The sequence below is a fragment of the Acyrthosiphon pisum genome, chromosome X (genome assembly GCF_005508785.2).
Source record: "Acyrthosiphon pisum isolate AL4f chromosome X, pea_aphid_22Mar2018_4r6ur, whole genome shotgun sequence".
In the NCBI taxonomy this organism is placed as follows: domain Eukaryota; kingdom Metazoa; phylum Arthropoda; class Insecta; order Hemiptera; family Aphididae; genus Acyrthosiphon; species Acyrthosiphon pisum.
In genome coordinates, this window is record NC_042493.1 from 103,747,346 (window position 1) to 103,759,565 (window position 12,220).

Genomic DNA, 12,220 nt, shown 5'->3' on the forward strand with positions numbered 1-12,220 from the left:
AAACAAATGTAAACGTTGCCTGCTAAAAATGGCGACCGACTTCAACATTGGCCACGACTGCAGTATAAGGACGGCCACCCATCAAGTTGTATATAACTATGGTTTTCACGTTAAAAACAAAAAGTTGTCAACCAGTGCTCTCAACGGTATATTATACCTATAATATATACCAATAATATATTATAATAAAAGTGACAACGAAATTGAAGTTAAAAAAAAAAATATTACCTCCATGGAAAATTCGCTCGTATAACGCATAGACCTATTAACTATGGACAGCGCTTAGAGAGAGAAGTCAGGATACGATATAGTCGAGTGAGAAAAGAAACAAAGTAGCAAAATGTATACACGCCCGATATGCGGGCTTTATGCGGTGCTCCTTCACTACTTAATGTTTTTTCTCTCTCAGTTATATGGTTATATGATCGCCCGGCATTGTAGGCAGGGTGGAGTGGAATGCGCTGTCCATTAGTTAATAGGTCTATGGTATAACGTAATAAAATAATAAATACATACCTTAAAAAAGAACTTTCACCACAGTATGACGCGAAAAACTGAGACGGGCGATATTATTTTTTTCTTTTTGATAAGATAATTGACGAAAATATTGATAAGCAACATCCACGTCAGCACAATCAAACGGTTACAGAATAAAAAGTTATATGGAACGTTTCAAGTCGTTACATATCGGTGTGGACCATTTTATTTTATTTCTCTGTTATTTGTTTATTATTTACGCTGTCAAACCGTTGGGTTTTTATTTATTCTTTCTATAAAATATTGATATTTATATGTAATTAAATTAGTACAAAAATATGGTTGACCGGTTTCAAAAATTATGTCATGAGGGGGATACCGATACGACACACAAATCCCTGTATAATTACTGTGTCACTGATTTTATGTGTAGGCAATATGAAAAGTTTGAAATTTAATATAAAGTTCTCGTAAGACGTAGTTATGATAGCAGTTGAGAAATAATAAAGATCTATACCTAAGAACGATTTTTTCGGACGTCGGACTGGCGTCAAACTTGGAGGTAAGTCGAGATAGGAAATTCGTGACGACTGAATTTTCCATGGAGGTATTATTTTCTTTTTTTACTTCAATTTGTTGTCACTTATATTAATACCAATATACCTACCGATGCGAGCTCCGGTTGACAACTTTTTGTTTTTGATGTGAAAACATCTCATACGGCGTTCAGATGTTTCCGCTTGGGCAGTGAACATTTTCGAGCGTTATCGTTTTCGCGTAACGCTTATCGAACCTATTTTATTTCCACTATATTTCTGTAGTTTGAAATAAACATGAATTATATGAACTATGTATAATAAATATTTTTGGTGTTTTCCGAAACAACGAGTATCTATTTTGCGTTTCACCCCGTATATAATAATATATATTATTATACATTTATACAGTCTTGTAAAGTATTCGAATAAATGTACCTATTTGAATATTATTTTAAATACTTTTTTTTTAAAGTGCCTATTCAAATACGTATTCTGAATACTTTTATTTGTATTTTTTATTAATGAAAAAAATACTTTTTTTGATTCAGAAAAATAGTTTTAAATTTGTGACAAGACACATTATAAGTCATGAACATTAATTTTATTCTTTAAACGAAATATAATATTGGCCCATGATATGATTATTTTTATAAACACCAATCGGTCGTATCATTTATGGTCAAAGTGTATAAATAACTTATAATTACAATGTATTTTAAATTATTATTTAATAAATGTTATTTACCAACCATTCAAAAACTGACAAAATTTAGTTGTGAAAAAAAGTATTCTAATACTACCTATTCAAATACTTTTTAAAGTTATAAGGATCCGTATTACAATAGTTAAGGCAAATGTTAAACCGCGGAATTCGACTGGTAAAATCAGTTGGTTAAGCGTAACTGAGATTTAAACTATGATTGTAATATGGGCCCTAAGTGGCTAAGTCGGTTATAATAAACAAAGTATTTAATAATTAATATTTAATTTATAGTTATTATTCAATATTAGACAGGAAAATTGATAAAATATTTACTTCTGTCATACTATTTATTAGGTAAGACTTAATACTTAATAAAAACTTGAAAAACATCGTTCAGGTGTATAGCAGTTGATAAAGGCAAAGTACCAAATATTTTCAAGAGTTCATGAACATTTGGATAAAACTCTTTATCACAAACATCTAAAGCATGTAACCCTGCAGAGGTGAATACAATGTTTTCAGTCACTAAAAATAAACCCATGCCCTATGGTAAATCTACAGTTTTTATGAAAATGTTTTGTTTTATTTACCAACTATTTATCGGGTTTATTATAAACACTCATGCATGAAAAATAATTTGCAGAAAATTCAAAAATATACCTAGTATACCATACCACCATAGAGGTATATGTTTTTATTTTCCGAAATTTATGACACGAACGATCATAAGCGCAACTATAGGGGGGACTGGAGGGGCTTAGCCCCCCAAACTTGTAATAGCCCCCGCAAAATAAATTATTCATTTGTTTCTCAAAATATTAAAACATTTTTAAAAATTAAACTGTATTTCTTACTTTTTTTTTTTGGGGGGGGGGGAGGAAATGTAATTAGCTAATTTGTATTTAAACCTTACAATTATTTTATATTGCCTATAGGCTATGATAATTAATATGGTAAATATCATTAGCTGTACATGTCTGTATTTGTTTGAAGAAAACGATTTATGTCGGTTTATTGGTAAGATATTATACATAATTTTAATAAATATGCACTAAACTTAAGTATAGAAACAGTAAGTTGCGAAATAAAAATCGCCGGAAAAAAATCCCTGAACCTAGGAAAAATAACCCCCGATTACAATGTTACTGATAACTAGGTACATGAAATTAATTTATCAATTATTTTTTAAAAGCTAATTAGTGTAATAATTATCACATTATTAATATTTAATAACAACTATAATATACTTATTGGTAGTATGGTATAGGTACCCACTTTTCATTAAAAAAATTAAAATATAATAAATAATTTTCAAAAATTAACAATAATATTATTTTGTTTTATATCATGATTTTAAGCAACATATTATGTTAATAATCTTTTTAAAAAATTAGGTACTTTCTACCTACATTCATTGATTATTTATTTGATAATTATTTATATCTATAAATAAAACTTGTAAAATCGACTTCTTATAATAATAATAATAATTATTAATATTGACATTTTGCTTATCGTCAAAATATTATTTGAAAATATAATATTTTATTTTGGGGATATATTATAATACATAATATAAAACTATTATTATTGTTAACGCCTGAAAATTATGATATAAATATTAAGAAATACCTAAGTTAAATTGTATTTAATATAGGTACCTAACCTATATTACTTATCTACCTACCAATATATTTAAACTTTGATCATAGATTTGTTTTTTTAATTTAATTTTTCTTAAATCTCTACTTGATTTTCAATTTGTTTAATGATATTTAATACATACAGTTTATACCTATACTATAAGTATATATTTGTAATTAAATATTATTAATGTAATATATTTGCACTAATTATAACGTTTAAAAAATATTTGCTCAATCATTTTTATGACCTATTTGTGAGTAATAAAAACTAATATTGTAGTCCGGGGGGTTTTATTTTGATAACCATAAATATAGTATACTGTTATTGTGAAAAATTAAATTTGAGTAAATAAATATTTTTTTTGTATCATTTTTTATATTCTTATGCGAATATATACGGGGGCGTGGGGGCATCGCCATCACGGGTTACTTTTTATTTAATATCAGGTGTGGGCTACAGCCCCCCCCCCCCCCGAAAAATTTTAGCCCTAGTTGCACCACTGCGAACGACTAGTGGCGTATAGTATATCAAAGCAGTCAAATTACCACGGCTAGAACATTTAGAAAACAGATATACCTACTTAAAGCTTAAAAGTAGTATCATATTGAGAAATAAAGAAAATAAGTAAACTTAACTTTACAAAAAAAAAAAGTCAAGGAGGGATCTATTTCCCCATATCCTCGCCCCGTAAATACGCTACTGCGACGGCGTGTGGTACGCATACGCCACGCGTCCGCGACCAAACTCATAACGGCTTTCTGCCTGGGCATGGAACTGGCCTGGTCAGGAGTCCAGAACTTTGCAATAGTTGTGTGCTCCGCTGTCTTTGCCACCGTCACGCCCGTCGGAGTCGCGATCGGCATGGCCCTATCCCGGTGCTGCAACAACGCCGCACCCTATAAGCCGTCATCGCCCGGCATCTTGCATGTCATCTCACAGGGACTGGGTGCCGGATCGCTGACGTTCGTGGTGTTCTTAGAAGTGTTTCCCAGGCACAGAGATACCGGGTTCACGCACCTGTTGTCCGCCATCGTCGGGTTCTACGTCATGCTACTGCTGCAGTTTGCTAGTAAGTATACCATAATATATTTTAGACGTGACACGTGTGCATCAAGGTAATATTATTTATTGTTTTCAAAAAAATCATAGATTCAATGGTTCGTGGGTGGTATTAGATCTGTTTAATACGTTTTTCTTAGCGCAATCGTATTTCCAACGAGTTGAAATTATTGACTTTTTCATAGGTAGGTGTGTCTTAAAAAACAAACATAACAATGGTTTAGCAATATTTCAACCCATTGTGTTGGTGGCTGTATAAGGAAAAATGTTGTCTATTGTATATATTATTTTGTATAAAATTCAAAAAGTGGACAGTTATTCACGTACGATCCAAAAGAAATACTGATTGGTAGTTTTAAACAATAATATAATATTAATGAGTACCTAAGTGTTAATATTAATAAATAATAATTCCCAAATGCAGTATAAAAAATAACCAATATAAAAAGCTTATAAAGCACAATGCAAAGTACATCGCTTAAAATTTAAATTAATTTAACGCCTCCCTTAAATACGTTTTTATATTTTATCAATATTGTACCTACCAAAATTAATAGGATGAATAATTTATTATATTAATATTAAATATTTAAAGATTACCCATTTAAATGTTTATGTACTTATGTCACAACTGTATAGTCGTATAAAGATTACATTCACTGATAGTCGTCCTGTATCAGAAGTTTAACATACATAGTTGACCCTTGGCCCTAGAACACTCATTTAAAATTAAATTTAAAACATTGAGTATAATATAATAAAATATTATTGTGAATATAAAAAAATATATAGATTATGATATTATCATTATATTATAATAATAATATATAAATTAGTAATTAAATAGGTATAAAAATTTTAACAATGTATACTCAATGTTAATACATAATAATTAATAAGTAATAACTATAATATCATATCTACAAGAGTCTATTTAATATTAAATTTTTTATAACTAAACGCATGTTATAATGTAAAATGTATCTAATAGAAATACATTTTTAATTGGATCCTCCTATACAGAAAAAACCTTGGTTCCACATAATTTGCATTCCGCTGGGCATATTCAATAAGGAACATATGGTTATAATAATATTTAGTTTTATAATGTATCGGAATTTTCCTTAAAAAAAAAAATTAATTGATTATATGAATTAAAAATTATTTAATGCAAATTCGACACTCAGTAACCTATAGGTATAATACCTAATAGGAAAACATTATTTTAAATCACATACATTATTAATATCTATAGTAATTACACTGACGACCAACATTACTTGTATAATATAATATTATAAGTAATATATTTTAGAAATCATTGAAAAGTCCTCGTATATAGTATTATCCAATATGCACTATATTAAGTTATAGATAGTGCTTGTATTTAAGTGAAAAAAAAAAACGAAAAAAAATTCTTAAAATTATACGATTTATTACATTAATATTATAAATCTTAATAAAATACCCAGAAAAATTAATATTCAATTGAAATGAATATAAAATACAATTTAGCTAGGTATATTCATTACATTTCACTTAAAAAGTGAACGTGCCTTCACCGTGCATTCGGTGACTTGTGCACGCTCGTACGTAAGCTATAATCACCACGTCCGGTCCGTCCGCAGCTGGATGCGGGCGATGAGAAATCTATTTTTATAAACTACCCAGAAACGAATTCATGGAATAACTGAATATCTAATTTTTATTTTATTTTCATATGTTGCACTTGTTGATCTTGATTACCATATTAGATGTTTTATCTAGAAGTCACTTGTTATTGTTAGTGTTTAGTGTTCGTTTTGTTCAATTACCTACTACTAGCTAAAATGAATGACTGACTTTAGGTAAGAAAAAAAACGTAATATATTATCCGTACCGTGAAAAAAATTACGGAATTATTTGAAAAATGTATTTGGCAAAAGGACTAAAACTGCAGACACCTGAAATAATATTCAGGTATATATGAATTGTGTTTATTTTATTAGAAACAATACCTTATAATTTATTGTTCGTTTCTTACTTCAGCTACCATAAACCTATCGCATCAGTTTTAAAGATTGACAATGATGGTTCTGGTAATGATGATGGTGAAAGAGTTATTGAAATTATGGATGGAAGTTGATTTTTTTGAGAGAAAAACTTTTTAATGTAAAATAATTGTAATAGTTCTGAAGTGTTAAATTTTTAATGTATTTTAAATTGTCATGTTTGTGTACGATACCACAATAAATGAATATTGTATTTTACCACATAAATGATAGTAATTTTATACTGATAATTAAAGCAATTCGCGCAAAATTATTCCTTTACCTGCACAACGTTAATATTAAAGTTTTCACTTCTGCCGGCACTTCCGGAGTGCAACCCGTCCGGTTTTTTTTTATATATATATCTTATTTTTAAGAGTTTAAATCTAGGTAATATGTTATAATATTAAAATTTAAAATAAATTAATGATTTCATGAATGTGTTTGTGAATAATTTAACATAATATTATACTTTATTAAAAATTCAAAAACTAAAACAACAAGTACTGGCATGAAAATATAGTGAAAGCAATAAATTCTAAACGATCATTAACAGAATAGCATAGTAACCAAATAATTGTATGAAAAACAGTTAGATACGAATTAAATAATATATTTACTAATAGTAGCAGACATATAATACAACAGCGGGGAGATGGAGAATAAACCTTACGCTTGAGATGTATGCGACAAGCCGTTCTCTGTAAGTAGCAAACTAATGATACACCAACGCACAAAGACAGGTGAAAAATCGCACGAGTGCGATATATGTGACAAATCTTTCACTAATATTAGCGATTTAAGGACACATTGGCGCACACACACTGGTGAAAAACCATATGCATGTGATGTATGCGACAAAACTTTCACTTATAATAGTAATTTGACTACACATCGGCGCACTCACACTGGCGAAAAACCGTACGCGTGCGATGTATGTGACAAGACGTTCAGTGATAGTAGCAATTTGAGGACACATCGGCACGCACACACTGGTGAAAAACCGTACGCGTGCAGTGTATGCGATAAAACGTTTAGTAATAGTAGCAATTTGACGTTACACAAGCGGAAGCACATGGCACATTCGCTGGATTTATCAAAGACTTATGATCCAAAGGACATGTTAAAATAGTAAAAATGTTATATACATATTATTACGGTAGTACTGTAATGTGTCGATTTTGTTATTTACGTAGTTTTTTTTATATTAAATTGCTAATTTACCATATTATGCATTAAAATATTTATTTTCATATGGTTTTCAATGTTTAAAAAAACAATGTGGTTTTCAATTTTCTATTTAAAATATTGAACATTAACATTGTATATTTTGGACTTCAAAAATATTGTCAAGTCATTCCGGGGGAATGTACCTCCTTAATATGAACGAGTCAATGTTTATCTAACTATTTATTCAAAAATTATCATTTGAGGCATGACAATATCATCGCAGTGTTTTTTTACAATCAGTAGTCTTTCTAAGTCAATTTGTACCTGTTTTAGTATTTGTATGAACTAATAACAGATAATTTATCCTTGATGAATATAAATAAAAGGTAACAGCTTTGAATATTAATTTAAATAATTTACACATTTACAAATGATGCTCACCATTGAACAACAATTTAATGAAAAATTATTATTACTAGAAAAGTATAAAATAAAAACAATAATAAATTCCCATGGAACATGTGCGATAATTAAAGCATAGAACATTTAAAGAGGAATTCAAATCTGCTTTCAAAATTTTAATCGAAACATCCTACTGACTTAACAAAGTGTATTGCATATCGTTAAACAAAACATCACGTAAAAAGTAATTTATAGAATACCATTGAATCAAAAATAACGCAAAACGAAATATTTTAAAATGTTTTTATTTAAAAGGTCTATTGGTTTCTTAAAAACATTTATTTCATGCAAACAATCTAAGAATTGATTATATTATTATATTCTGTATCCGGGTCATTACATACCCGCATTAGTTATTATTTTTAAATTTAATGGGTATTAACACTATTTTATATAGTAATTTAATAATCTGATCAATGATCATATTAACATTATAGCTACACATTCATAATATACGAGTATTATCATCAATATTCAATTGATAATATATTTGTGCACTTAGTTTTTATATTATTTACTTTATGATTTTGTTTTTTATTTGCTAATATTATTATTCATAATCGTATTTTAATAATATTATTAAATATTGAATAACACAATATTCAATATATGACGTTGTGTAGGTTAGGTTAGGTTTTAAGTTTTATTTTACGTTATTCGGGTAATACGGGCGTAGTAGAAACCGTTTGTACAATTTCGGCTTTCTTTTTTTTTTTATTTATTAATCAGGATAGGCAACTAAGGCCATTAGCTGTTTGTTTTTGTTCTGTAGGGGAGAAATTGTAAGTTTGTAAGCACGTGTGTTTTTGGTTTGGCAGATTTTTTATTGGGCATTCGTAGGTATTTGCCATACCCGGATGGTAGATGGCAGAACTTCTCTCTGGGCACAGTGACTTGTCCAAGGAAAAATGCCATCCGCTGCCGGGTTCGAACCGGCGTCGGTACGCGATGCAACTGACACCTTAGTCCGCTCGGCCACTCCGTCCCCCATTTTGGCTTTCTATCGATTGAAATCAGTCGAAAAAAACAACCAGCAACTGGCAACTTGGAAGCACTTGAAAAGTTGTTGTGAATCAGACCGCCCACGCAAAACTGTTTCTCAAAACGGTTATATTCGGTAATAGGAACTCAGAAGCAAAACGGTGCTATCGATGCACTCTCGTTTTCGTCACTTTAACAACAATAATAATATTAATAATAATAAAAAAAAATATATTTTATGACGTGTGGTCTTCTGTGTGTGTGTGTGTGTGTGTGTGTGTGTGTGTGTGTGTGTGTGTGTGTGTGTAGCACTATAATGTTTAATATATTAAACATTATTACAAGACGAGTAGCGGTAAAGCTCTCCTTCTGAGTTCCTGATGAGCAAAATATTGTAAAACGAATACATTGTATGTAATGTATTTACGATTTATTATTTATAATAATATTATATTGTAGTCACTATCATTATCATCACAGTAATATTAGTATAATTTATACCTTTTATCTATAATGGTGTTGTACGCAATTAAATACATTTAATTTAATTTATTCTATGATTGTACTTTGGTCTCTGGCTGTGTGTAAGGCAACACATAAAGCTACAATATTCAGCGATAAGTACTGAACGTAGTGATTGAAGTCAGTAAGTCACAGGCAATATTTTTTGAAAAAAAAATGTTTGTACTGTGACTTGTGCATGAGCGCGTAGGTATAATTACAGACGTAAATGTCCGGTCACTATGATGCCTAACCTATACAACGTGATCTATGAATTACAACACACACTAATGTTAATTTACTATCAACATATTCACAAGTCCCGGACATATATAAACTGAAATATAAAATGCCTTAGAATCCCTATAAAACTTCTTAGAATGGATTACGTCCCCTTAATAATATTTGTTCGAACTTGCCGCCGTTTTTTTTATTACGCCGAGTGGCAACCGGTTAGGTTAGGTTAGCGTGGCTGCCGCCGGCGCGCCGACACAAAACCGTCCTTCTTTGACGCGTCCGACAGTTTGCTGCCGCTGTGCGTTCACCTCGTGTCGCGCATTAAGTTTCAAGTGCGTTGTGGGTTTTCGATGGTCGTTCGCCCACCACGCTGGTTTTTCACCGTCGTTATTGTCGCCTACGTTGTGCCGACTGTCATCGATCCAACGCCAATCGCGTCGAGTATTATAATCGGGTCTCGCGTGTTCACCGCACAATACACGTCCGTGGTGGTTCGCTGACTCAGGCTTTCTAGTGACTCGCTTTTTTCACTTTTTCTCACTATTTCACAATCAACTCACTTTTTTTTTACTATACGTTACGTAGTAGAAAAAATTATAATCCCCTGCGTTTTATCTTACGAGAGGTGCTATAGTCATATAGTAAATACCAGTAAAAATCGCATTATAATATTATAATGACATAATGTAGATAATAGGTATTAGGTAATATTGTATTATAAACTTGGTAATAATATCTATTATTATTTTTATTATTATTATTACATAGGTTTTAACATTTTACGTCAGACTGTTGGTGAGTGAAACCTGCATTATTGTTATCGGAGTTCCAGGCTCCTTCGCCATAGCGTAATTATTAATAATAATATGGTTTTTATTGAATTGTCCATGTTATTAGGTTGCGACGTCGCGATTAAATATTATGTACTATATCGATATTTGTTTACATTATACGCGTGTATATATTATAATATAATCATGATATTTAGCCATTTCGCTGTGCGTTTTGGTCATATTTTTATCGACAGAGACCTGTGCCCTCGGTGCTGCAGCAGTCCACTCCGAATTAGGCGATTATCGTGTGTGTGTGTGTAGTTCGTCGAAGTCAGCGTTTCCGCGTATCTTGCGCGACGCCGTCCATATCACCTGGATTACGCAACATATTACTATATTAGTGCGTTACGTAATCCAGCCCTTCGCCGTCGTCCAGCACCGCCGTCAATAGTCACCCCCGTTCTTCTGCGTGCATTCGACGTCGTCGTAACAGCCATTGCAACCATCGCCGCCGCTGCCGATACACTGCCCCGTCGCGCCGCATGTGCCGATAGGTAATTTATTATTATTATCATTGTTATTCATTGTTATTATTGTACATATCAGTCCGCTGATTACCTAATGATTATTATTGTTGCGCTCGGGAAGAGCCGTCTTCACCTGCCGACATACGCACATTTGTCGTGCTTTATAATATATTGTTGCCAATAGTTTAAGACACATTATTATTTATATTTATATTGGTCACCTATCCCGTCCAAAGTTAAACACCACCTCCTTACATATAAGTAGTTGCCCGGCCAAATGCCAGCAAATAGCCGGCAGCCCAAACAATATTACATACTTATTATACCTACTTATTAGATAATATTTTAATTTATTATTTAACAATAATAATATTAATAAATGTATATTTTATACGTGCCGTGGCCCACCGGGAAATTTTCCGGTATCCCGGTTGTCCGGGTCCGCTCCACTGTATCGTAGGCCATATATGGAAAATTAGTCTTTTTGCGAAAAGACTAGGCTCTTTGAATGTGGTAAACTATTTGCGAACTACTTATTATTTTTCCACACGGCATGCTGTTTTTCAGGCATATTACATACGAACTAACAGCATTCAGACCTTTTAAGAACTACAATCATTATAATAATATGATAACAACCATTTTAAATTAAATTAAAATATAAACAAAAAAAATTACATTACAATATTAAATATGTAAAATATTTACTTATTCTTATATGTGGTTTTTTCGTTTTAGTTTTAGTTTATTGAACTTAGAATATCGACTAAAACTATAACTTTCAACTGTTTACCAAATTGGTACATGGTTTGGCATTATAAACATGTGGTTAAGCAGAAATCTTCTACAAGCAACCGACGCAGAATTTCTTGACCAAGTACCAAACACAATAATAACATTATGAGAAACAGCGAAAAGACATTCACAATTTGGACAGCAGGGTTATCAAAAATGTTTTTGCAAAACATCATGCAAAACAAATAGATACGCTTGTCGGAAAAATAATGTACTGTGTAGTTCAAGATGCCACGAAAAACTACATGTAACAATAAGTAAATATTTACATATTTAATATTGTAATGCAATATTTTTTTAATATTTCAATTTAATTTAA

At 31.0% G+C, this 12,220-nt stretch overlaps 2 protein-coding genes across 2 annotated transcripts in view; both read left to right on the forward strand.

Moving 5' to 3' along the window:
• The first annotated feature begins 7,173 nt into the window (after window positions 1-7,173).
• Window positions 7,174-7,587, forward strand: LOC103309095 (protein krueppel-like). The gene has a single exon (XM_008183692.3). It carries the CDS (start codon window positions 7,174-7,176, stop codon window positions 7,585-7,587), a length of 414 nt encoding a protein of 137 aa, XP_008181914.1.
• A 3,008-nt stretch (window positions 7,588-10,595) lies between these two features.
• LOC100571081 (zinc transporter ZIP1) overlaps window positions 10,596-12,220 on the forward strand; it is a 15,697-nt gene continuing 14,072 nt past the window's right edge. Inside the window, exon 1 of the mRNA XM_003243716.4 lies at window positions 10,596-11,133. The gene's annotated coding sequence lies outside the window, so the exon portion shown is untranslated. The remainder of the gene's footprint in view (window positions 11,134-12,220) is intronic.